We start from the raw sequence: 25573 nt of genomic DNA on the forward strand, positions 1-25573 counted from the left end.
ACGGCCGCCGGGTCACAAGCGTCAAGCTCCGTGTCTTATCTCCAACACAAAGCGAAGTGACTGTGAAAGCGTGACTTGCACCAGGAAAGGGAACAAAGGCACGAGTGAGCCAGCATGAAGCTGAATGACACAATCTTTAGTACAATCACACGACTCTGTCCGACGAGTGATGGGTATCCGTATCATCTGTTTTTCAATGCTGCACCGCAACGCCATGATAACCCCCAGATACCTAGCCTCCAGATAACCTTCAAACAAACTCCTCATAACGTCTCAAACGCTCCTGCCAGCCTTCATTTCCCGATTACAATGTCGCTGTAGGGAAATAGTACTGGTCCCATAGGAACTCATAATCTTCAATAATACCACCAGCCATGTCAAGCAGGGGTTTGTTTCGGAGCTTGTTTGTCACCGAATGGATCCACGCTCTGTTCATGATGTGTCAGTAGAGTCAACCTTTCGTATGATGATTCAGGGTGAACGTACTTCGTAAAGGTCTCGTAGAATGCACCTCTCATGAGCCACCACCCAAGGCTCCAGCCTCTTCTCTTCAGTTCCTCCTTTTCGAGTGCGGTCAACGCCCGTAATCCGCCAGCTCTCCTTTCTTGGAGATCCTTCTTTGCCAGCTGGCGGGCACCGTATTCTATCGTGACTCCCAATACCCAAGGCTGCCAGCTCTTCTTGTTCTTGGTGGCCCAGTAATGCATCGCGGCAGCATAGATGACTGGTCGTAGGATGTAGAGGACCTCTGCCAGTTCTCCCATTCCGTTGACGCGATGTAACAGGGCCTTTGGCGGTTTGATGTCGTCCGCGGTCAGAGCTTTAGAAAGCAGATAGCCGGATATGTCAGACGATGATGGCAGTGTAGGTAGCGAAAGACCAGTCCTAGGCATTGTCCACTGAGTGTCCTCGGATTTCTCTGATGGTGGTGATTCGAGACCACTAGAGTCTTTCTCTTCCAATGTGCTTGGGTCTGCCTCGCGTTCCGGCAAGGGCGGGTTCAACAAGGGGCGAGAGTTGGTCAAACGCATGAGCAGTAATCTGCACATAGCCTTGATGCTCTCAAGGATGACAACTGCCCTCCACCTCGCCCTCTCTCCCCTCCTCTTTGCTGCCATCTCACATAGTAGCTCGGTGTATTGCACTACTTGCAAAAGCATGGCGAGTCGTTTATACGCCGGTGACTTTTGCGACCAGAACCTGGTATAGCGAGTATGTGGTGACGAATGAGGACGTTGCAAAGCAGGTAGACGCTGCACGGCGCGAGCGAGTAGGGAGTCATGGTATATCGAAAGCAGTTGTACGCTCGAGTGTACTATGCGACAGGTTCAGCTCTGGTGGTCTGGGAACAGATTGTTCGTTTTGCTTACAAGATTCAGAGGCAATCTCCGTGTCGCGAAACCGACCTGATGCCATTAACACTATGTTTGCTTGGCTACAGAGGAGGCAATACCTGGTAGGATATAGGTCAATGACCGCAATGCACCCTCGATCTGGCTGACGGCACTGGCATTCTTCGTCACAAAGTCCCCATACATGCGTAGATACTTTGGCGGAAGCGCAAGGGCTTCCTGTGTCGTGTGCGACACATGCCTGTAGAGCTCCATGATCTCGAGGCCGGAAGCAAATGTGTGATCAAGTTCAGGAGAAAAACAGAGAGCATGCGAACGCGAAGTCGGTGACGCTGGCAGAGAGCCTTGGGAGCCTCGGCTTACCCCAGCTTTAGCACATGATCGACCAGGGGACCGAGTGGGCGCAACCTCCGGAGTTGTTCTCAAAGCAAACTCCTCGCTGTCTTTTTCCACATCATCTCGACGCGTTGACTGTTCGAGGGACTATCGTTCATGGACTACCAGAACATGTACTCGTCTTTCGGCGACGAGTCTTCGGCTCAAAATCCCTCGGATAATCCAGCTGCCTCGACTCCCAATTTCATGCAGTTTGTGCTTTCGTCTTTCCCGAATCTGGCGCATCCTGGTCCTGCTCACGCTCCAAACTCTTCCGCGGCGACTGCTCAAAGACCGTTCCTAACGTAAGTCTATACAATTCACGTGTTTATCAAATACAGCAATGTAATTCTGTCACAAGGCCTGCCAACTCGAGCAACCAAATCACACAAAGCCCTGTGCACCAACCTTCCCCAACCGCGTCCAATGAACGCACGAACACTACCTGGACCGAAGCAGAATGGCAGAAAGTCTACAGGTAAGCCAAGCTGATCGCAGATTTGAAGACCATTATATTTATCCATCGTAGCAACACACCTGACGGAGTTGCCGAGCTGCGTGCAAGATGGGAGGCCGACTTGAGCCGTACTGAACTACCTCCACCACCGCCTGAGGTGCATGCCACCAAGCAAGAGGGCATTGATGTCAGACCCTGAAATACCCTGTCTTTGTATCCAACATTGCTGATGACCACCAGGCCGTCAAGAACTTTGCAAAGGATCATGGCTACGTTCTGGTCATTGGCCACTCTTACAAGGACAAGGTGAGCATCTTTGCTATTTTCATCGTGACTTGTGATTTTCGCCATCAACCGGACGTGTTCTGATACCTCCTACCCTGCTTTAGTTTGCTGCGGTACTGCTTTAGAAGTTTCGAGTATATTTTGAAACTAGACTGACTTGAATGTTCAGAATGGCGAGACGAACAAAGTCTTGTTGACTTGTGAGATGGGTGGTTACTTCCGTGACCATTTCAAGAAGAATCCAGGAACCAGAGTGCGCAACCGCATGAGCAGAAAGACTGGATGTCCAATGAAGATCCTCATCTCCAAGCGACGCTTCTCTGACGAATGGGTCACTGTCATCAAGGACCACAAGCACAACCATGGCGCATACAGAGCCAAGGTCACACTCACTGCTTCGAAGATGCCCGAGCTGGAAGACGCTCTGCATGAATGGCACATGGCCGAGATTGCAAGAGGCGAGGCTGTGCACGGAAACACACTCAAGGCCAGAGCATTGGCAATGTACGCTGAGATGCCACAATATCGCGGCAAGTCTCCACCAAACCTTGACAGAGACTGGCTCGATCAATACCGCATGCGCTACAACCTTCCTGGCAAGGTGACAAGGCCACCGATACCAGGCATTGTCCGAGGTCCCAACAACCCCGAGCCCACACCAATCAATGTCGACGACCAGCTACCTTTGGAGCCTCCAGCCTTCGCCGACTTGGAAGGCATCTTTCCATTGGAGCAGAACCTCTTCTGGCCCACGAAGCAGTTTGTACAGGAGTACATGTCCCGCTACGACGCCTCGCACGACTTCAAGCACGTCACACGAGTTTTTGCCCTATCAAGACGCATTCTGGAGCAGGAGACACAGTCTTTCCAGGGAGTCACGTACGACCCACAAGCCGTTCTCCTTGCGGCTATGCTGCATGATGTCGGCGATCACAAATATCACAAGCCAGGAGAGAATCCAGAAAACCAGATTGCAGAACATCTTTTGGAGCATGGAGCAAGTCCCGATCTAGCAATGAAGGTGCAACTCATTGCCAAGAACGTATCATTCTCCAATGAAGTCAAGAACCCTCGCATGATGAAGGCGGTGCTTGACCAACACCCGGAACTGGGTATTGTGCAGGACGCCGACAGATTGGATGCGATAGGTGCAGTGGGTATCGGCAGATGCTTTGCATTTGGCGCAGTCAAGCAACCAGACAGAGGATTGGACGGAAGCATCGAGCACTTTGTCGAGAAGCTCGAGAGACTGGAGAACATGATGAAGGTAAGTGCTTTTCCTCGGACTAGCTTAGCGCACGACTGACAAGATACAGACACACTCCGGACGTGAAATGGCCAGAGAGAGAACTCAACGTCTGCAAATATTTAGACAGTGGTGGGATGAGGAGACCTCGATGCAGATCTGATGCATCTGAAATGTTCAAAAGGAGGCAGGCAATGGAAGGAAAGGGGAAGGCGTCTATGGCTTACATCAGATACCCATTACCATGAGTAGTTACTAGTGATACCAGCACAGATGATAGCTGCAGTATAGCTGTTATCCAAGAATAATGCATTGATCAAAGCATGATTGACATCGTTGCTAAAGTGAGATGTAAAAGAGTGTAGAAACAAACGCCAAGTCTTCGGAGATGTTCGAACAGCAACGCCGTCCAGCTTCAAGCTCGATCCGCCATCGTCATCACAACTGCACAGTCACTTTCGCATTTCCATCCCATCTTCGCTCGACCTCTAATTCATCTCGAACAACTCCCGACGACATCGCACATCCAGACCGCCATGCCGTCAACCACCGCAGAAACGCTCTCGCTTGTCAACAGGAACGTGTCGGTAGCGCCGTTAGTGCTACTCTCGGCCACAGATCACTATGCTCGTTCAGCAAAGGGCACACGCAAGAGAGTCGTCGGTGTGCTGCTGGGCCAGAATGATGGAAAGAACGTGAGAGTGTCAAACAGTTTTGCTGGTATGTTGCCACTGCTTGCGCTCGTGCGCACCCGATACTGACGATCGCCTCTCAGTGCCATTTGAGGAGGATGAGAAGGACCCGTCCGTATGGTTCCTCGACCACAACTACATCGAATCAATGAACGACATGTTCAAGAAAGTCAACGCTCGCGAGAAGTTGATTGGATGGTACCACACCGGCCCCAAGTTGCGCGCCTCAGACCTGGAGATCAACGAGCTGTTCAAGCGCTACACACCCAACCCCCTTCTTGTCATCATTGACGTCCAGCCCAAGGATGTCGGTGTGCCGACCGATGCCTACTTTGCTGTTGACGAGATCAAAGACGTACGTTCAAGTCAAACGCCATAGAATCTCTCCCTTAGACTTACACATGTTGCAGGACGGAACCACAACCGCAAAGACCTTCGTCCACACACCCTCGACCATCGAAGCCGAAGAAGCAGAAGAGATTGGAGTTGAGCACTTGCTACGTGATATCCGCGACGTTGCTGTCGGCACTCTCTCGACTCGTGTGACATCGCAATTGCAGTCGCTGCAAGGTCTGCATCACCGTCTGCAAGACATCGGTCGATACCTCGACAAAGTGGTCGATGAAGAACTCTCCGTCAACCACGCAATTCTCGGCAACCTCCAGGACGTCTTCAACCTGTTGCCCAACCTCTCCACACCCAAGACCGCAGGCGCCATTGGTCTCGCTGGCCCACAAGCAGCTGGCGATTCTGAGCTTGCTCGTGCCATGAGCATCAAGACCAATGACCAGCTCATGTCTATCTACCTCGGCAGTTTGATCCGTGCCATCACCGCCTTCCACGACCTTATCGAGAACAAGGTTCAAAACAAGCAGCAGGCCGACGATAAGGAGCTGAAGAAGGAGGAGGACAAGACGAAAGAGACCATCAAGAAGACTGAGAACCTCATGTTGAACGGCGATGCACCGGCCGAGCAGCAAGGAAAGGATGACAAGTCCAAGGACGAGAAGAAGGGATGAAGGACATGAAAGCGCGCACCAGTTACGAAAACATGACGTGTCTTATTAGCTATCGCTACAGCTGAGTCTATTGAGACTCCGGCAGCGATATCTTGCATGCATCGGGCGTTTGTAATATAAGGGGGACCGGAGGAACACTATCAGAGGACGCATCAGGCGCCGGTCGAGCAACAAACTCGGGCGTCTTCTTGTCGCAAGGCCCATACAACATGATATGAAAAGCAAATACGCCAACAACCCATTGACCGTTTCGTGAATCGTATGCACATGAGAGTCTGCTTGACACTCAGGCGTTCATCCACCCCATCCAGCAGCCCAGCCAGCGAGTTCTTCGATGCTGACCTCCCTCGTCTTCACGTATCCTCCAAATGATCCTGCTCTCTCTGCTAACACGCAAGCAAGCAAATGCTTACACATTGGCACATCTTTGCCCAGTGACAAGCCTCCTACCCTCCACTCTTGATTCCATCCCTCATCTGCTTCTGCCTCAATCTCTCCGTCCCCTTCTTCTTCCTCTTCATCAACTGAAACCACAGGAAATGCAGCAAATGTAAACGCAGGACACGAACAACTCCAACTCGACGTCCTGACTTCATAATGCGTACTCGACGCCACCGGATCCCTGAACCGTGAATTCGAAGATGTCTGCTGTGCTGAACGAACATAGTAGATTGCGTTATCATAGCCCTTATCTCTGATGCCATTCTTGTCTTCTGAGGACGTGGCGGTAGTGGCGGTAGTAGCGGTATTATCTGGTTCTGTGGCCGTTCCTTCCATTTGAATATCGGATCCTTCTGATGCTGGTGGCGGGTTTGTTGGACAGTGGGGCATCATTCTTATGACTAGTTCTCGGTCTAGTAGGTCCAGCGCTGCGAGCAGTTCGTTTGGGTATAGCACGTGAAGGGTAAGCAGGGTTGACTTTTCTGCTGGTGTGGCTTGTTTGAGAGGATTGAATGATGTGGATGTGGCTGTGGTTGATGTCGGCGATGTGTTTAGAGATGTGATGAGGGAGGTTATGAAGGCGCGGGATTGAGGTAATGTCATTGTTTTTCGGTGTGTCTAAGGACAATTGGATGTTTTTGTGATTTGTGAGAATGATTGAAGCTTAGAATATGCTGCTCGCTGTTCCGCGTCGTGGTCGTGATCGACAACCTTGGGATATTTTGCGAGAAATGTTTATACAAGGTCAATCATCAACTTTAGGGGCCCAACACTACACACTGAAAAGCTTCTGCACTCAGAGCACGGTTTCAACTGCATTGTTCATGAGGCAACACAGTTCAGTAAACATTTTGCATGCTTCATCGAAGAGACAGGGTACCCCGGACAGCATGAGTACATGAAGATTATTACGGATACCGAGCTGCAGCAGAACACCTGCAATCTTACAGTTGTGGAAGATGGAGGATGACAAGCTTTCAGACTGTTCTTATACGTCTTGAGTACACTATGTAACCATATATCTGCGCAGACTCGGACCGTACAGTGGGGGAAGCACGTAAAAACCAAAAAGTAGAGACGGCAGTAATGGTCAGTTCTACAGTACATCGTGATTGCTCAAAGCCGTCGTCATGCTCATCGTCAATCTCACCTGTAGATACGTGTAGCCTTATCGTAGATTGCTTCTGCGACAAGATGGAATTGTCAAAAGGTCATCTGGCAAAAGCAGGTTAGCAACCGGTCACCTAGACCACATGCGATACTCTACAGCTTGGTCAAGATACACCGGCTGATAAGTTGCTATGGCTTGAATAGAGAGGTACAAGGTTAGCATGTAGCCGAGTACGTCCAGATGACAGGCGAGGCACACATGCTACAGTGGTTCATCGCTGTACATGCACACGAGGTCCACGATAAAAGTATGCGGCCCGCCCGGCGCAGGGCATTCACCGGATCTGCAGATCTGCAGCGACAGAACGACATGTCAATTGGAGAACCGTAACAAGTGTTTCTTCTTTCTCGACAGTCCTTGGGTTGAACAAGGCCAATGGCTGATATCAGAGCTGCGCTTGCTTCTTCTTATGCTCATGAACCCTGGCAGCGTTCGCTGTCGCGTCCCAAAGCCAGTGTGACCAGACACTGCTATCCGACGATTACTCGCATCCGCTGCGGTCATGAGCCGACGACCTGCATTTGCCCTGCTGCCTGCTGCAAAGAAGCGTGCAGATGATCACGACTGGACCGTGATTGCGCTTGGAACAGTGCAATATACAGAACAAGTCACGCATCGGTTGGATATTCTTCTTTGGCTCCGGTGGAGGTGCACCCTGTCGGCACGAGATTGTTTCAGGACATGTGTTCGTCGGTTGAAGGCCTAGCCTATCATCCCTCAATCCAGAGAGGGTCTCAAACATAGGCTGTGGACACCGGTTGTATATTATACCTTGATGCTACTCGACTTGGTGTATTCGTTAAGAGGGGACTCCATAAGGACTCCGTACGCGTACGCACGTATCGTCAATAGTGTCAGCGCTTTTACCTACACGGTGAATAGTAGCCTGTAGACATCAAGTGCCGTGTGACCGTGGTCCACAGGAGAAGCGGAGGAGGAGGCGGGTGGCCGCAACTCGCAATGAGGGGTACTTGTTTAGCTTTAGGGCGTGGGGGGTGGTGAGCCAAGAGTCCGCCACCATCGCGCCGTTGCTGCAGAGGATGCATCAAGATAGCAAAGTCAATTGGAGAGGGCTTTCACATGTCAAAGACGGTCGCAAGAATGACTCTATGACGCATGAGCTCGTGGGTCAGTTGAGGACTCAATGCTTGACGATAGAGGGTCAATTGACGATGAAGTTATCATCTGCGCAATGCACACCCTCGGCCGACAGCCTCAAAACAAATTGCTGACAGCCCAAGCTGAAGTAGGAATGCAATCACCCCGAATCCAGGCATTGGGGAGTGCTTGCTTGGCGTTAGTTTCGTTGTTGGTCTCGCCGGACCCGGGCGAATGCGTGATTGATGATTGATCTGATCCCACCAAGCCCACCTGATAAGCGGACAAACACACAGGCGCTTGCCCCTCTCGACCAATCTCGATCGAGCGAGGAGGGAAGGAGGCGCCGAGGCGGTGCGCTCAATCGCGTGGAGTTCGTCTCTAACCCATTGGATTGTTGCCCAATGGACGGGATCAATGGGCTGATACAATTGACGCCATCACTCGCAATTGTCATACCCAGAATGGTTTCAGATAGCGTAATGTCAAAGCCGTGGATGGAGGACTCAAAAACAAGCGGCGAGAGGGGGTTTCGTGTGAGCCAGCACAGCGATAGGGAAGAGAGAATCACGGTCGGTGAATGATTCGCAGAGCCGCACTTGGGACGGATGAGGCTTGGTGCAGGGTCTTTCCGAGCCGAGAGCAAGATGACTCTTCGACAACACAACCAACGCAAAAGCAGCAACAGAACCGGACTGCCATGAACAACAATAACTCACTAGTACAGCAACGCAGGCGGTGGTTGGTTTAGTGACCTCGGTGCCTCGCGCTCGTAAAGTAGCGCAGCCGCTTATTTCATTGGCCAATGGGTCTTGCTGCGCTTTTTGCCTTCTCTTATTCGAGCACCTTCGATGTTCCGCGTTATTCCTTTGCCGCATCCATTCGTCAGCAGACCCTAGGTAGGTACTGCTGCCTGTTCGCTCTTGCATGATCATGTCTCACCCGAACATATCATTCGGATTCACCCCCCCTTCCCCATATCTTCACAAGACTCGCTCTCCGCAACCCTTTCGTATCAATCACGGGCGCATCTTTCTCATTTCCCCTCCATTGGATATTCAAGCGTCCTGACCCGCCGCACAATCATTGATAAGAGTGGTCAGCCTGTCCTTGACCCATTGACTCAGCAGGCAGCGACTTTTAGGCGCGAAGCTTAAACTGCACTCAATTGCGTCGGATTTAAACTCGCCTTGCTCCGAGGATATATACTCACCTCTTCGCCACTGGTTTCTCCTCTTGACCCTCTTCGCACCCTCTCTCTGCTCTGGATATCTTCCATCGCAGTCTGATAGTAACCATACTCATCACTCACCACGACCGTTCCAACATTGACCTCAAATTCTGAGACAATGGGTTCTGCTGCGCTCAACGCACAGTATTCGTACCTAAGAGAGATGCATGAATCGCCAGCGAATCAATCAGGATCAATGGACTCAAACGCAGCAAAGGGCAAGGCTCCCGCCACAAGCGTATATCCTTCGCCAGCAGACGAAGTTATCAATAATTTTTCTGCGCCATCTTCACCAATATTCAACGAGCAGCAAATTGCCCCCTCGACGCGAAAGGAGAGAATCACACTACCACCGATCAGCAGTCTAGTTAATCAGATGCCGTCGCCATCATCGTCTCCGCAATTGCCGGTCGCATCTTACAGGAGTCCTGCGGAAAACTTTCTGAGATCTCCAATCAAGTTCAGCAGAAGCCAAGATGCTCCATTGTTCCCTGACCGACCGTCAGCTACTAATGAGGTCGCAAGACCACAGCCTCTATTTGGAAACCTGGCTCAGACTCTTCAAATACAGCCTGCCGTTCTGTCTGTAAAGGACCAGCAGCGATTTGCCCCTTCAGAGCAACGTAGTACTGGAGACTCCGCAAAACCTCACTCTCACGCCGGTGGTCTTGCTCGACCCCAGCCGATGGAACCTGCCGTTCTGTTCGGACAACATGCTCAATCATCTGACAGACCCGCACACGGCAATCTAGCTCAAAGACATACGTTCCCACCTGGTAGGAAGCCCAAGCAAAGGCAGACTGCTCACGACATTCACATGAGGAGACCGATATCTCCAAGCACTCCTAGATATGGCAGCAACGACTTTTGGGCCAGGCAGACCACTGATCCAGAGACATATGCTTTGCCAGTCGTCATGGAATGGCAAGGAATGTTCACCCTGCCCACACCTAACTTCCCGATTGGAGCACCTCCAGGCATGCTTGCAGCTTTGGCGCAAGTCTCTCCTGCCGATGCTACTGAATACACCAGAAGACACTCGACCACAGTGGGAAGGAGAGATCAGTCACAGAAGCGCAAAGCTGATAGCGTAGTCGAGATGCCTCCACCCAAGCGTACGAGAAAGCCATCTACCAGCAAGGCACACCCCAGACCCTCGGTCTCGCCTCGCGAGGCGCCTTTGGATGTACAGGAAAAGAAGTTTCGTCGCCGTACCAATGACGCAAACCGAATGAAAGCACCAGCTGACAAGGTTGCACGCGACTATTCTATCTACCCGGACTATTGCCCCCCACTCTCAACTTTGGACGGCGACCACGTCAACTTCCCAAACATTGAGTGGAAAGCAACGCCTCAAGATGTCACCAATCATGAAGACTGCCACCTCCTACATGCGAAGGAAATTCCGGTCGTGTCGAAGCTTGTCCTGACACCTTCTGATTACATCTACATTAAGCGTCGCTTCTTTGCAAACCGTCTTGAGTACGCAAGAAAGCATCATGCTTTCAACATCAACGCAGCTCAGCTTGCTTGCAAGGGAGCGGATGAGCACGGTATAACCGGCATTGATGTCAACAAGACCAGCAGACTCCACAAGGCCTTCGAGAAAGTAGGCTGGCTCGAGGAGAAACACATGCAACGCTTCCTCTAAGTCGACTACCCGCAGCAAGTGCTTACATGGAAGACTGCTGTTACTGATTCTTGACTCTGCGATCTCTTACCTCTCGGTCTTTTTCTGATCTCGGATTCTCCTTCTCTTCTGTTGTCTTTTCTCGATCTGTTGTACTTTCTTTCCTTAGTGTTTTTTTCCTTCTTCTTTCTTTAGCAGGTTCACGAATGCTTACGCACATTGATGATATGGGAGTGGAACAGGATGATTGGACTGGCGTTTGGCAATGGCATGTCCGGGACAAGGTACCGGCGAGGCGTTTTGACATTACTTTCTCTTTCCGGGACTACTCTGCTCAGTTCACTACAAGGCGTTATGGGTCTCATGTCACCAGGTTGGCGACGAACGATTCGGATGAGATTTTAGATATGGTCAGAAGCAAGGCAGCACACAATTCAACGCGTATATGGCAGCAAGCAGCATCACTATCACGTGTATTATTTCCTCTGTATGACGGCATTGAGTTTAGCACGTGAAAGGCGATTCGTCAGCCAAAAATAAACAGGAGGCGGAGCCGGATGAGGACGGAGTTTTCGGTTCCGTCGAGGAGAAGGTGCACGGTGCACGGATGTAAGCTCGCGACGCGACCCTTGGTGGAGGGAGGTGAGGCTAAAGTGCATGGTGAATAATTGTTGCTCCTAGCATCAGCACAGCCTTTGGAGTCGCAGACACAGATGGACAACGACTCGATACACTCGCAGGAGCCGCAAGCGGGCCAGGATGGAAAGAAGGAAAAGAGCAGGAGGCCGCCCAGTAGGTCGACTCCCGATGATGGCAAGAGCGAGCAGGCATTGATCATGACAACACAGACACGGCGTTCCGACAGCAGCGCTTGAAGGCATGGCAACCCATCCTCACGCCCAAGACAGTGCTGCCCTTGTTCTTCGCCGTCGGAGTGATATTCGCGCCCCTGGGAGGACTGTTGCTGTGGGCGAGCTCGCAAGTCCAGGAGCTATCCATCGAATACCAACACTGCACACGCGATGCCACAGCAAACTTTACAAACGTACCATCAGACCTTGTTTCGAGCCACTTCAAGAATTCAACAACGCCCTCGCAAGTCCCCCAATGGCGCACCTACAACGACACCGTGTCGTACCACAATGGCACCGTCAACGTCGAGACTGCCATTTGCCAGTTGCGCTTCTGGATCCCTGACGACCTGGCCCCGCCCGTCCTCTTCTACTACCAACTCACAAACTTCTACCAGAACCATCGCCGCTATGTCAAGTCGCTCGATGCCGACCAGCTCAAGGGCAACTTCCGCGACAACGATACCATCGATGGAAGCGACTGCGACCCCCTCCGCATCGACGGAAACACTGGCAAGGCCTACTACCCTTGCGGTCTGATCGCAAACTCCATGTTCAACGACAGCTTCGTCACCCCTCGCCTGCTGAACCAGCGCGGCGATGCCGACCCCGTCGACTACAACATGACCAACAAGGGCATCGCTTGGAGCAGTGACGGCGACCTGTACAAGAACACGGCTTATACTGCCGACCAGGTCAGCCCTCCACCCAACTGGCGCATCATGTACCCCGAGTACAACGAGTCCATCCCCATCCCCAACATCCACGACTGGGAAGAGTTCCATGTTTGGATGCGAACTGCCGGTCTGCCCTCGTTCAGTAAGCTGGCTCTGCGCAACGATACCGCCACCATGCGCAGTGGCCAGTACGAGATGGAGATTCGCGACTGTGAGTTATGTCCCGAAAACATGCTGCCGCGACCTGCTAACCTGACTCTACCTTTTCAGACTTCCCTGTCACCATCTACGGCGGCACAAAGTCCATCCTCCTGAGTACTCGCACCATCATGGGCGGTCGTAATCCTTTCCTCGGCATTGCTTACATCGTCGTTGCCGGCGTCTGCATTGTCCTCGGTGCTCTGTTCACCGCAACCCACCTGATCAGACCCAGGTATGCCCTTCCAGCACACCCTCTTGCATCTGTATGCTGACGTATATGTAGAAAACTTGGTGATCACACCTACTTGAGCTGGAACAATGATCAACCCAGTACTGGCACCACTACTGGCAGAGCCTAGTCTTGGCCCCTCCTCTTTGATGTTGTTCATGTGTGCATGCCGTCGAGCTGTTTCTTTTATTGTACATGGCGTTCGGAGGGGACCCTGGTAGGCTGGATCTTCACTTGTTTTGTTACCCTCGAGAAAATCACTCGAATCAAGTTCTTTCCCTTACTCCGATCTGGACCTTTCTCCTGCCTTGTAGTTGACTTTCATTGCCATCTGCTTTGTCGATTCACAGCCGCCTGACAAGCATTTTGCCCCAACAGTCCCTATACGGCCATGTCCCTCGCATCTTTAGCCGCCGTCGCTTCTTCACCCTGTAAAAAGATATATCCACACTCCATCTTCGGAACTGCCTCGTCCTACATAGTCCTACTCTCGTAATCGTGGCGCGTAATCCATTGTGGTGGCCGTAGGTCCGACGGTAGTGTCGCTTCGCCTTGCCTCATATATCCTTTGTCACTCAAGCCTGGACTTGAAGTTAGCCGCAAACGTCTATTTTGACTGCTCGTGCTCGACTTCACAAGCAATTCCGAGTCCTTCACTGGCTGCCGATCACTTCTGCAATCAGCCGCATAAATAGATTCCTCGTCCCCAGTATCTGGGTCCTTGTATCTTCACAAGAGTTGAATCTCATTGTGAATCTTCTGGACGGACGAGACTATTGTACATATCTCTGCTCTTCGACCGTCATCGTTTATTGCACATACACACATCTTTCTTCTTTCGTTTTACGGCCTCCCCAATCGACAACATGCACTTCACCAGCATCTTCCTCGGCCTTGCCGGTCTTCTGGCCTCTGCCAGCGCCAAACCCGCCAACACCACCGCATACAAGCACTTTGAATGTGGTGTTGACATCAGCCGCGCCAGTGCGCACTTCAACCAGACCATCCGCGCCATGCACCAGGGCGTCTTCAAGGCACACAGTGGAACACAGGTCGCCGGTATCGTTGCACGCGCTGCTGCAGCTCAACCCATAGCTGTTGATGTTGCTTTCCATGTCATCACTACTGCCGCAAAGGAGGGTACTATCTCTCAGAAGATGGTCGACGACCAATTTGCTGCCTTGAACACCGCCTACGCTCCCACCAACATCCAATTCAAGCGCGTTGCTACCACCTACACCACAAACGATGCCTGGGCCGTGGGTGCAGGCTCTGATGCCACTGCCTTGAAGACTGCCCTCCGCAACGGCACCTACGCTACACTCAACGTCTACTTCTTGACCGACCTCGCTGGCAGTATCCTCGGCACGTGTAGCCTGCCTTCAAACATCGGTCCCGGCACGCCTGATCCCAGCACATACATCGGTGATGGTTGCATGATCCAGGCCAACACAATGCCTGGCGGTAACATCTACGGCTTCAACCAGGGCAAGACCACCGTCCACGAAGTCGGCCACTGGATGGGTCTTCTGCACACCTTTGAGGGCTACAGTTGCTCAGGCAACGGTGACTTCGTTGCCGACACACCCATGCAGAGCACCAGTACCGACGGTTGCCCTTCCAAGCCGGCAAAGGACAGCTGCCCTCAGAATGTTGGCGTCGACCCCATCCACAACTACATGGATTATTCAGACGATGCCTGCTACACCAACTTCACTCCCGGCCAAACCAAGAGAATGGCAGGCATGTGGGCCGCTTACAGAGCCAATCGCTAAACCAGTCCGACGGCACGACCAGGGTTCAGTCAGAAGACGGACTCGGTGATTCGGGGACATCTGAAAGGCCAACAATGCAGGCAAAGAGCGCCTTCGTTTCTTTCTTGTAAATAACTTCTTTCTTTTCTGCTTATAGCTGCGAAATGAATGCATCACGGATGGGCGTTTTTTCTTCTTGCTCCTACTTTCCACATTCCGAACTGAGTGCGGAAGTTGTCATGGTGAAATACATAGAGTGAAGTGTCAAGGAACGTGGCATAGCGTGACATGAGGAATGTGAACTACTGGACTCTGAGATGGCCTTCACGCCTGGTTGGACTTGCCTGAAAGGAAGGTGCCTTTTATTGAGGTCCTACCTAGCCGCCTAGCATTTTATGTGATGCTTTAAAAGAACAACAAAGAAACACGTTCACTGTCTCGAGAGTGGTTGAGTGAATATTCCGAGTTGTGGTAAATTTAGAGCGTGAGTGAAGTCAAGGAGGAAAGAAGCAACTGAGTTCTGAACCCTGCAGGAAACGAAAACGATGACGCAGGCGCTTGGACCATCAAAATGATGGACAGGGTCTCGCAGGTGCCGATGCAAAGACGCAGCCTTGTGAATCACGAACTTTGGAAAATCATTTGAAGAACACACACTTCTTATCATTCTCAAACATCAGATGTGTGGATAGACTAGAAACCTCGAATATGGAGACCGACGCCTCAAAGCGCCGATCCGTTCGTCAAGCCATAACTCGAAAGAGAAGTCGATACCTGGACCCAGACACGGATGATGACTTCGATATTGCCGAGGGGCAGGATTCCGCCGAAGAGCATCTTCAATCTCCGGAGCCTGAGCAGAAGCGACAAAAGACAACCAAAAGACGAACAAGCAAACCATCTCCAAGGGAAACCAGATCCAAGGCAAAGAGACCTACGCCCAAAAAATCGCCACTCAGCCGCAAAGCTAAACATGCTTCTAAGCCGACCAAGCTGCCTGCCCCAGCTGCACCACCAATTCCAAGTGATGGGATAATACCTAAGTGGCAAACCCTTCCCTACGAGATTCTGTCGCAGATATTCAGTTATGCGTTCGCTGCGGAGCTCGAGCACGAGACAGGTGGTGTTGCGAGCAGAAGAGTGAATCATCCGAATACATGGATTATGAAGACAGCTAGAAAGGTCTGTCGAGCCTTCTCTGAACCAGCTTTGACAGCTTTCTACAGAGCACCAAACCTTTTGGCAGCACGATGGCTGGAGGACTTCTCTGCTATCGTCAAGCAACCTAATGACCAACACTTATACTCGTATAACATGAAAGTCACCAGCATAGAAGTGTCGGCTCGCAACCTTGAGTCTTTTGCACGAAACACATCTTTGTCTTTTGCTGAAACAGTGTCGAAACTGCCTCGACTTTCTTCGCTGCTCATCACACATCAGCTGGACGAACCACCATACGAGTATCAGGGCCGACTCCCTCGATGGAAGTATCCTCCAAATCTCTTCGAAGCACTCGACTCGAACAAAATCCATCTCGAGTGCTGGAGATGGAATGCAAATCTCATCGAACAGCAAGACGGCAAAGCAGAACTTCAAGGGTATGTTCAATCCAGTTATACTATTGGCTTCGTTTACTTACAACCCACTAGACTCACAGAGTATATGGCTGGAGTACACCAGAGACCCTCTTTTCAAAGCTTGCGCCATCTTACCGTCTCACATCTTCCAGCGATAGCAGCAGAAGCACTCACCCCGGAGGAAGAAGCCGCTGATGTTGCTTTCGGCAAGATATTTGCTGATCTACCTAAGCTCGAAACACTGTCTTTCGAGTCATGCGATCGCCTTTCTCTCCAGATGCTACTTCAATTACCAAGCACTCTTAAGACTATCAAGTTCATAAACTGTATGCCTCTTAACTCGGACATGCTTAGCGAATTTCTTGTTAGTCATGGTCATTCGTAAGTAACTTCGTGCCCTTTCATACGTAACATGGCTGATTTAAGATCATCAGAATCCAAGAGCTGGTCCTGGACCACAATCCCTTTCTAGATCTTGCTTTCTTCACGGCTCTTCGCACGACTTGTCCAAAGCTCAAATCGCTGAGGATGGATCTCTACGACCACAGGGAGAATCACTTCCGTCATTTTGGCGAACCTAAGTACGAAAGTTTACTACTTGAAGACGAAACTCCTACCTGGCCTTCCAGTCTCCAAACTCTGGAGCTTGTTCATTTGCAGAAGTGGTAAGCTCTGAATATCTAGCTGTATAATCTGGTCACTTGCTTACATTAATCAGGGGTGCCAATGCTGCTCAGAATCTCTTCCGCTCGCTTGTCGAGTCCGCCGATTCACTACCAGACCTCCGAAGACTAGTTCTGCAAGCCCATATCAACATCTCTTGGCGAGACAGAGCAGCTTTCAGAGACCAGTGGATTGAGCGTCTGCGTCGAGTCTATCAGCGTTATCCTCAAGACCCAGATCCAAATTTTGCCTCGCTCAGAGCGTTCAGACAGTGGAAAGAGAGGCTGGCCGACAATGCAGCCAAGGAAAGAAGCCGCACCATAAGCCAAGTCGAAGTGGTTGTACGCAAGCCATCCCTGGTAACCCAGACCTCCCAGGCTTCAGATGACGAGCCTTTGGCCAAACGTCGCAGCAGACGCGTCATAAAGCCTGCCAGTCCACCACCACTTCCCACGCCACCCACTGAGAAGAGAGTTGTCCGCGGTCGACGTAAGCAAGGTCGCAGGGATTCTGATGCCATCTCGATTGTCTCCGGCGACAATGCCGGAGACGGTGAAGACTGGCGCAACACACCCGAGAAGTTCATTCAAGGACTTTGCAACGTTGTCGACATCCGCATTGACAACCAACGCCCACGCGAAGAGCAGTTCAACGAAACTCACTTCCTGGACTCCGAGGCTAGTGGTGATGAGGAATGGACAGAAGGTGCTGAAGTCGAAGCAGAAGATTATGCATGGTGATTTTCATTTTCGGTCTTGATTTACATGGTGTACTGGGAGGGTTTCAAAAGGGCTAGATTGCTAAGATACCACGGTGGCTTTATGGATGGGTGGATACTGGCGTTCTGGTTGCTACGAATGTGCAATGCTTCTATTGAAATTCGCTATCTGAATACAATGGCATGCTTCTAAACTGTGTATGAGGGTGGCAGTGAGACAGGGTCACCTGAAAGTGATGGTTGTGATGTTCACAAGATTGTATTTGTTGAACTTTCGGACTGAAATCACTTGCTGCTGTAGCTCAGTGGTAGAGCGTGGGATTGCAGTCTCTGCAGTCATCCTAAGGTCCGTTGTTCGACCCAGCGTAGCAGCTTCGTTTTTGCCCCTTGCCTTTGCAGTAGGCTCCTCGTATCGTCGTCGAAGCGTTATGGGACCGTGAAGCCTGATGCTTTCTTCCACCAAAAAAAAAACGCCCATCAACCATGAATGCTACCCGAACGCCGAGCAGGAAAGAACGAATCAAAGGCTCTACATTTTGGAGCAAACTGTCAGCTTTGTGCCATTGCTTTTGGCGACCAAAAAGAAAACGCCATAACTCTTTCTTTGTCTCGAGAATGGCAAAAGGGAAGCTGCTACGCTGGGTCGAACAACGGACCTTAGGATAATTGCAGAGACTGCAATCCCACGCTCTACCACTGAGCTACAGCAGCTATTAAAGTATATTTCGAGTTCTAGCATTCAAGAATTTTTGTCAGCGTCACACGATCGTCTTGATGAAGAGGCAGTAGCGATCCAATTCGACGTCACCAAATAGACAAGTCGCAACAACCACAGAAGTTAATTGCACACATACGGAAGAAGCAACGTCTCTGACTCCCTCTCGCGAATTCATCCCAACACAAGGCACCCACATTCATGGCACAATAGCCCACCGCACACCTCGAAGCCTACCATCACCATGGCATCCAGGTAAATACCACCGACCTCCTATGCGCCAATCTCGAGCACCCTACTAACTCTCTCACCAAGATTCCACCAACGCGACAACAACCGCTCCTCCCTCTTCTCCGGCTACGACCAACGCTCTCGCCCCACCTCCACGTCGCCAAACCCGTATACCGCGAGCAATGGCTACAGTATTCCTTCGTCCTCGAACAGCACATTCGCAGCATACCCGGGCAACGGCGGCATAGGCACAGAAAGAGCGGGCTCGGGCGCGAGTTTCAGATCAGCGACGCCGGATAAAAGGGGTGCTTATAGTGATGCCGTGCTCTCTGAGCTGGAAAGTCAGAACGACGAGCAGGTTTCTGAGATGAGTAAGAAGGTTGGCATGTTGAAGGATGTAAGACTCCCCGTGTATCTCCAATGACGAGGAAGAAAAGGATAAAGGCTGACAATGTGTTCACACAGCTCACCCTCCGCATCGGCGACGAAATCCGCGACTCGACGGCTCTGGCGGAAAAGATGAATGATCAGTTCTCGAATACGAGTAATAAGCTCAAGGGGACCATGAACCGTATGTTGCGTATGGCACAGAGTACGGGTGTTGGATGGAAGGTGTGGCTCATCTTCTTTGCCTTTGTCACCGCCTTGTTCTGGTATGTCTGGTTGTTCTAGACGATCGAGTCTACCTCCAGCCCAGAAAACGAATTGGGTTTTGTTTAGCGAAGGCGTTTTGATACTGGGAATTTTTCACGCTTGTACAGAGAGATGGATGACAGAAGGGACAAAGAGGGTTCATGAAGGAAAGAAAGTATAATATGACGATAATGGGTATCTCTGTAACGAATAGCAAAAAAGAAAGTCATGATGAAGAGGAAATCAATCATCTCTGGCCCGTTCTGTGAGCAGTAGACCTCAGGCGACCGATGGGAGCAGGACTGCTGGTGACAAAGGAAGAGTCGAGTAAGGAGCTCACATCCCTGCTCAACAGACTGCTGCGACTGCGTTGCATGACTGCCCCAATCATCTCGCTCTGCTCTCCCAATTGACTCTGATCTTGCTCTTCCTCGTCTTCATTCTCATCCGAATCTTCATCCGAGTCGTCCAACTCGCTGTCGGTATGTTGATAACTGCCAGCCTCGGGCACACTGTCGTCCAGATCCCTTTCAACACCCAAATCAAGCTGATCCTGAGCCACACCCGTCAACTCTGCCTCTTGCAACCGATCATATCTTTCCTGCTCCCTCGTCTCTTCATCAATCTCCAACAAGCTGTTTTCCGCAAACATGCTGTCCTCATTGAATGTGATGTCTTCGGCGACCGGAACCTCAGAATGCTGCAACTGGGAATGCTCCAGCATTTCAGACTGCAATTCCGATTGCAACTCTTCTTCTTCCTCTTCATCCTCTTCCTCGTCTGAACCCGAGAGATCTTCATCTTCATCTTCTTCCTCCTCTTCCTCTTCTTCCTCACCATCAGCATCAGGAATCTCCTCGTCCAAATCCCTTTCCTCTTCTCCCTCCACATCTGCCTCTTCTCCTCCTTCTTCAGCAGCAGCAGCAGCTCTATTCCTCGCCTCCTCAACCTCCTGCTGCGCCTGCATATCCATCATCATCTGCTCCCTCCTCTGCAAAGCCTCTTGCTCCTCCCTCTCGGCTTTTTCCTCCGTCTCCGCTTGCAACGTCTTCGCCACACCCGGCGGTTTTATCCACCCGGCCCCAAAACGTCGGATATTGTGTTTGCGGCTGGAGATGGCGTGTTCGTCTGCGAGCAGTTGGGCTAGCGATTGTCGGGATGGGGTCGAGTGGTTTTGGGATGCCAGGCGGCGGGTTTGTTGTATTGCGTTGTTTTCGGAGGTGGATGGGTGGTTGGATGGGGTGTCGGGTGGCGGGCGTAGGTGGGGGGAGAGGAAGAAGGAGTATTCCTGTAGACTCTGTCAGTGTCACTGTTGTGAGGGGAGCTGGGTGTAGGGTTTCTCACATTTTGAGGCGCGAGGAGTGGTAGTGACAACATGTTTGGTATGTGGTTGGTGTTGTGTTCTTGTGTGCTTGGTTTATTCAAAGGATGGAGACGGGTGTTTTAACATGTGAACTTTCTCCCCACTTAAGCTCCAAAACAACAACGACATCATCATCATCACAACGATCTCGACTGCAAAAGAGTCATATAAATAAACAATTCAGTTCGACAATCACATTTAGACATAGAAAACAGAGTATTCATGAATTGAATTCCATTCCATTACTTTTATTAGCTGGCAGCAATCTTCTATCTGCCTGTTTCTTCCTTTCTGAAATACTAGGCTAAGCTCGTGGCCGGTCCTCCTCTCTACCGCTCCCATCAGAACTTCATGTCCTCCATGTACAGTCATTAGAGTTCCGCGAGGCCGCTATGCACAATGAGCCTCCGCCTAGCCAAAGTGTCGTCATCCATCAAGTCATCAGAAAATCGAAGCATGGAGAGCGTCGTGCTGAATTTGTTCAAGCCTCGGGCGTGTTTCAGCACCGAGCCTTGCATATCTTGTTGTTGTTGTTACAAGTTCATCAAAGAACTACCAGAGGTTACCTTCAGCGACCGAGACTCTGGTTCTTGATGTCGTTGATCTGGCGAGACAGACCAGAGACGATGCGGAGTGCAGGGTCCTGGACGTTGTTCTCGGCGATCGACATGTAGGCGCCCTGCATGCGCTGCTGGAGAACATCCATGATCTTGGGTGCTACCTCTCTGATCTCGGCGTCATTGAGGTTGATGGTCGACAAGACGGCGCTGAGCCATTGGAGACGCTCGTCAACATTCTGCTCAAACGACGACGTCAGAGCAGCCGAGACCGACAACGACACCAATGGGCTGAGTCTCTGCAGGTATTGAGGGTTGATGCGGACGAAGAGCTTGTCAAAGAGTTCGCCTTGGCGTTCGGACTGGAGCCATTGGATAGTTCCTTCCTCGTATCTGCCTGCGGTCATCAGGTTTGTTATGCCGTCCAACTCGGGGTCTTCGATTGAAGGCACAACATCGGCCTCAGAGTTAGCAGAGCGTGCCGAGTTGTCGCCGGCGATTTGGCGCTGGAGCTTGAGGATCTGCTCTTGGAAGGCCGACTGTCCAGCAGCCATCTCATGAATCGTCTTTGAGAGTCCGAGAACAAGGTCCGAAAGCTGTTCGATCTTGGCGTTGTCCTTCTGGCGCTGTACTTCGGCCTCGTGGAGCTGCTCGGTGAAGCGGCGCTCGACATCAGCAACTGCCTTCTTGGTCGAGGTCTGAGCAAGGTTGGTGAAGTTGGGGACAATCGAGTTGCGCAGAAGGGTAGTGAATGTCTGCTCAATCTGAGGAGCAAGCTTTGAGGCGGTCTGCTCCGAGATGACGCGCTGGAGCTCCTTCTCTTGGAGAGCAGCGGCGATGGCGGGTGTAAGAGAAGCCTTAATCTCACCAGGAACTACCTTCGCGACGTGCTGAGAGACTGCGGAGTTGAGCTTCTCGTTCAGCAGCGTCGAGCTAGATTCAACAATGGCTGGAATAACACTGCTGGTAATGTTGGTAGTAATGATCTTGTGCAATGTCTTCTCGACGTTATCGGTCAAGGTGCTAGACACGAGACGGAGGACAGCATCCTGCTTGGCCGCAGCGGCTGCATCTTGAACACGCTTGTCGTCGTCGAGTCTGCGGTAGAGAGATTCAATCTCTCTGGACATAGCATCACTGACTGCCTTGTTGACGGTTTGAGTGTCAACGGGAGCGGCGACCTCAGCAGCCTTAGCAGGCTTCTCAGCGGGCACAGGCGAAGGTGTAACAGCAGGAGTGGGCTCCTTGGTGGAAGAAGTGGTCTCAGCAGCGGAGGCCTTGGGACGAGCGGCCAGGGCGTAAGATGCCGGGGTGAGAATGGCGGGATTGGTGGCAGGCTCAGCGGTGTTCTGCTCTACAGTGGCCTTCTTAGGCTTTTCGACCTTCGGAGTGCCATTGACCACCGGCTCCTGCTTAGCAATAGACTTTGCAGCAACAGCGGGGGCAGGCTTAGTGGGCTCGGACTTCTGGGGTGAAGCCGGTGCGGCAGCCTTTGACGATTTGGCAGGCGCCTCTGCGGTGGTTGCGTTGGGAGAGATGCCAGAGACCGAGATAAGACCCGAAGCTTCCGCATCAACAGGGTGAAGCACCTTGTTGTCACGGCTCCAGCCGAGGTCTTCGTGCTTAATGTTCATGCAGGTGACGCCCTTGGAGTGCATAGCATACAACTCGAAGAGAACGTCGCCAGAAGTCTCGGAGACGACAGGGGTGTGGAGCATGTCCACGCTACGCAGTTGACCCTTGGAAGCAAAGGACAACTCGCGGATGCCACTCATGATAGCAGTGGATTCGGGGCGAGGCAGGTTGGGATCCTGCTCGGCGAGCATGGTGGTGTATCTAGCCTGGTCCATGCTAGGAATGTTGTAGCGAGGAGCGGACAGATGAATGAAGTAGATCGAGTTACGTGTGGGATGTCCAAGCGCGATGATACCAGTCTTGGGGTGGTAGGAGATGCTGCAGATAGCATCGGAGTCCTTGTCGTGAGGGAAGTAAAGCTCCTGGACGGGCTTGTTGAGGCCGAGGTCCCAGAGCTGGAGGATGTGGTTCTGCTTCAAGCCAACGAGCAAGTAGCGGAGAGCTACGCCCTTAACGCATGGTCTCTCCTTGTCAACAAACATGATGGAGGAAGGAGTGGCCTTCTCGGCAGGAAGGGTGGTAGTCAGAGTAAGCAGAGGATCCTTGCGCTCCAGAGGAGAGCGCTTGCCAACAGGAACGGTTTCGCGAGCCTGCTGGGCCATGTCGCGGATGTCCCAGAACTTGATACGTCCGCTCTTGTCAAGCGAGGCCAGAAGACTGTCGTCACCACTGAAGGCGAAGTCTTTGCCAGCCTTGCCAGTGGAAATCTTCAGACAGCGCTCTTGCAAGTACTTGTCGTTGTCGACAACGCGCGACTTTTTGTCTGTGTACTGGCTCTGGTGGGCGATGAAAGGTGAGATGATGTAAATAGACTTGCCTCTTGAGATGGCAAAGAATTCAGCATTGCGCGAGCTCATCTTGGCTCTGGTCTTAACAGGGCTGCCTGAGGTGTTGTCATCCTGGACGGGCACGGGAGGCAGAACGAATCCTTGCGACTCGAGGTCCAAGTCGTCAAACGAGTCACCCTCGACCTTGTTGATGCTGGTCCAGAAAACTGAGCCGTTAACTCCAGTGGCAAGGACAGTCTCAATATCCTTGTTTGTACCACTGGCAGTGCAGATCTGTACGTTGAAGACACGCTCAGCAGTGGAACGGAAGACCTGCTTGTCCTTGCCAGAGTCTTGACGGATTACGCGGAAGCCGCCAGTCTTGGCCATAGCGTAGACAATGTGGTTGGGCGAAGCGGTGACAAGGGCGCGGTCAATCTGCTCGAACTCCTTCTTCAGACGGGCGATGTCCATGAGCGAGTCAGAGCGCAGAGGGGTGGGCTGGCCGTCCTTGTTGATGGTGATTGAGACAAAGGGTCTCATGGGGAAGTTGTAAACACGAACAGCGAAGTCCTTGTTGTCCTTACCAGACTCATCGGCATCAGCGCTCTCCCAGCTGTCTGCAACCTCCTCGGTCGCCTTGGTCTGCTCTTTCGAGGCAGACGACGTGGCGCCATCGGCTTGGGCCTGAGCAAGTGCTTTTTCAACTTGCTTGTCGACCTTCTCGCCAACACCGCTCAGAGCCTCAGACACGCTCTGGTGAGCATCGGCTGAAGGCTGGGCAGGGCGAGGTGAAGGAGATGGTGAAGGAAGGGATGATGTTATCTTGCGGTTCTTTGCGTTAGGAGGACCACTGTCGTTGTCCTCGGGTTGAGAGACATCGCGCTGGTGCTTAGGGCCGTCGGTCTTGAGACCGGGGTTGGGCGACGAAGCGGTCATCTGCTCGAAGGGGTTGACGTAGGTAAAGACGGGCTTCTTTGCTGAAGAAGGGCCTTCGAATGGGGTTGTTTCGCGGGATCCGGCGCTACCGAACAGGCGAACAGAAGGGTCTTGGGGGTCAACAACGTCGGCCGAAGGAGTGGGCTCGTTGATGATGGTCTCAGGAACTTGAGCAGACTGCATGGGCGAGGGCTGGAAATCGGCGGGGGCGCCGTTCTTGGGGCGATTCAAAAGACCGAGGAGGAAGTTCTGAGCGTCTCCCAATGGCTGCTGGGACTTCTGGTCGGGCTGGGGCGAAGGCATTGAGATGCGCAGAGAAGAGGCACTCGATGGCTTCTGGTTGAATGATGCGACCAGATCGTTGGCCGAGACAGATCGGGACTGCTGCTGGGCAGGGTGGAGCTGGGGCGAAGAGCTCTGGGAAGCAATGTTCTGCAGAGAGGCAAGAGGGCTCATGCCAGCGGCCATCTGGTTGGAGTTGAACTTGAGCAAGTTCAAGAGATCGTTGGACTTGTTGTCACCTGGGGCAGGAGTGAGGCTGGGGCTCATGATAGCCGAGTGGTGTTGAGGGTTGGGAGTGTGAATGGGAGGCGAGAACAGAGGTGACGAGACGGAGGGTTGTTGGTACGAGTGGGGCTGAGGTTGAGCCCAGATGGAAGGGTGAGACTGGTGTTGCTGGCCCTGCTGATCGTTGGAAGAGGCGGCGGGGCTCTTCAGACGGCTGAAGAGTTCTTGCAAGTCGGCCATGTTGGGTGGTGGGGGGTAGTAGAGGAGGGCGCGATGAAGGCGATGAAGGCAGGTGGATTAGGCCTGGTACGTGCGGGCAAGTGAAAGTGAGTGCGTGTGAAGCGCCTTCAAAGCCAGACGCTGCGCGGGTATCAAAGCAAAGAAACGCAGTGAAGGAGAGGGAAGGGATTGGAAACAAGACGTGTGTTGTGGTGCACGCCGAGTAGGGATGAGTGGGTGGTCGGTGTTGTGTGTTCTGGTTGTTGGAGCTGCAGATTTGCGAATTGCCTCTTTCACGAAGAAGACAGCGCGTCATCGTCATCGAAGCCCGCCAAACCTC

The 25573-nt window shown here is 52.0% G+C and overlaps 11 protein-coding genes across 11 annotated transcripts; 7 read left to right on the plus strand and 4 right to left on the minus strand.

The window, feature by feature from the left end:
• Window positions 1–101: 101 nt before the first annotated feature.
• On the minus strand, window positions 102–1649 carry M438DRAFT_396162 (peroxisomal membrane protein pex16). Its single transcript, XM_029909251.1, has 4 exons — window positions 1454–1649; window positions 1371–1406; window positions 487–1315; window positions 102–428 (listed from the first exon to the last, which is right to left on the minus strand). The coding sequence occupies exons 1-4, from the start codon at window positions 1605–1607 to the stop codon at window positions 305–307; spliced, it is 1143 nt and encodes a 380-aa protein (XP_029762209.1). The 5' UTR covers window positions 1608–1649; the 3' UTR covers window positions 102–304.
• Window positions 1650–1804: 155 nt separating this feature from the next.
• M438DRAFT_344433 (uncharacterized protein) lies at window positions 1805–4039 on the plus strand. The gene is made up of 6 exons (XM_029905229.1): window positions 1805–2032; window positions 2089–2205; window positions 2257–2371; window positions 2425–2490; window positions 2639–3736; window positions 3786–4039. The coding sequence occupies exons 1-6, from the start codon at window positions 1845–1847 to the stop codon at window positions 3876–3878; spliced, it is 1677 nt and encodes a 558-aa protein (XP_029762210.1). The 5' UTR covers window positions 1805–1844; the 3' UTR covers window positions 3879–4039.
• Window positions 4040–4251: 212 nt separating this feature from the next.
• M438DRAFT_238194 (26S proteasome regulatory subunit rpn-8) lies at window positions 4252–5420 on the plus strand (the record flags this gene model as incomplete). Its single annotated transcript, XM_029899492.1, has 3 exons — window positions 4252–4435; window positions 4491–4762; window positions 4818–5420. Coding segments are annotated over 3 exons (1059 nt in total), but the record flags the coding sequence as incomplete, so codon positions are not given.
• Window positions 5421–5720: 300 nt separating this feature from the next.
• Window positions 5721–6472, minus strand: M438DRAFT_404572 (uncharacterized protein; the record flags this gene model as incomplete). Its single annotated transcript, XM_029909729.1, has 1 exon — window positions 5721–6472. A coding segment is annotated over one exon (752 nt), but the record flags the coding sequence as incomplete, so codon positions are not given.
• A 3013-nt stretch (window positions 6473–9485) lies between these two features.
• M438DRAFT_333954 (uncharacterized protein) lies at window positions 9486–11018 on the plus strand (the record flags this gene model as incomplete). Its single annotated transcript, XM_029903664.1, has 1 exon — window positions 9486–11018. The coding sequence occupies one exon, from the start codon at window positions 9486–9488 to the stop codon at window positions 11016–11018; it is 1533 nt and encodes a 510-aa protein (XP_029762213.1).
• A 692-nt stretch (window positions 11019–11710) lies between these two features.
• M438DRAFT_316227 (Lem3/Cdc50) lies at window positions 11711–13409 on the plus strand (the record flags this gene model as incomplete). Its single annotated transcript, XM_029902683.1, has 4 exons — window positions 11711–11789; window positions 11846–12736; window positions 12796–12958; window positions 13010–13409. 4 exons carry the CDS (start codon window positions 11711–11713, stop codon window positions 13083–13085), a joined length of 1209 nt encoding a protein of 402 aa, XP_029762214.1. The 3' UTR covers window positions 13086–13409.
• Window positions 13410–13619: 210 nt separating this feature from the next.
• On the plus strand, window positions 13620–14888 carry M438DRAFT_344438 (uncharacterized protein). Its single transcript, XM_029905230.1, has one exon. The coding sequence runs from the start codon at window positions 13822–13824 to the stop codon at window positions 14728–14730; it is 909 nt and encodes a 302-aa protein (XP_029762215.1). The 5' UTR covers window positions 13620–13821; the 3' UTR covers window positions 14731–14888.
• Window positions 14889–15345: 457 nt separating this feature from the next.
• On the plus strand, window positions 15346–17850 carry M438DRAFT_316234 (uncharacterized protein). The gene is made up of 4 exons (XM_029902684.1): window positions 15346–16307; window positions 16359–16667; window positions 16721–16951; window positions 17005–17850. Exons 1-4 carry the CDS (start codon window positions 15418–15420, stop codon window positions 17687–17689), a joined length of 2115 nt encoding a protein of 704 aa, XP_029762216.1. The 5' UTR covers window positions 15346–15417; the 3' UTR covers window positions 17690–17850.
• Window positions 17851–18686: 836 nt separating this feature from the next.
• On the plus strand, window positions 18687–19285 carry M438DRAFT_270330 (putative BET1 v-SNARE; the record flags this gene model as incomplete). Its single annotated transcript, XM_029900380.1, has 2 exons — window positions 18687–19010; window positions 19079–19285. Coding segments are annotated over 2 exons (531 nt in total), but the record flags the coding sequence as incomplete, so codon positions are not given.
• A 208-nt stretch (window positions 19286–19493) lies between these two features.
• M438DRAFT_364195 (uncharacterized protein) lies at window positions 19494–20658 on the minus strand (the record flags this gene model as incomplete). Its single annotated transcript, XM_029907702.1, has 2 exons — window positions 20591–20658; window positions 19494–20534 (listed from the first exon to the last, which is right to left on the minus strand). The coding sequence occupies exons 1-2, from the start codon at window positions 20621–20623 to the stop codon at window positions 19494–19496; spliced, it is 1074 nt and encodes a 357-aa protein (XP_029762218.1). The 5' UTR covers window positions 20624–20658.
• Window positions 20659–20821: 163 nt separating this feature from the next.
• Window positions 20822–25492, minus strand: M438DRAFT_344442 (uncharacterized protein). Its single transcript, XM_029905231.1, has one exon. The coding sequence runs from the start codon at window positions 25252–25254 to the stop codon at window positions 21178–21180; it is 4077 nt and encodes a 1358-aa protein (XP_029762219.1). The 5' UTR covers window positions 25255–25492; the 3' UTR covers window positions 20822–21177.
• Between the last annotated feature and the right edge of the window lie 81 nt (window positions 25493–25573).

This window comes from Aureobasidium pullulans (assembly GCF_000721785.1).
Source record: "Aureobasidium pullulans EXF-150 unplaced genomic scaffold scaffold_6, whole genome shotgun sequence".
In the NCBI taxonomy this organism is placed as follows: domain Eukaryota; kingdom Fungi; phylum Ascomycota; class Dothideomycetes; order Dothideales; family Saccotheciaceae; genus Aureobasidium; species Aureobasidium pullulans.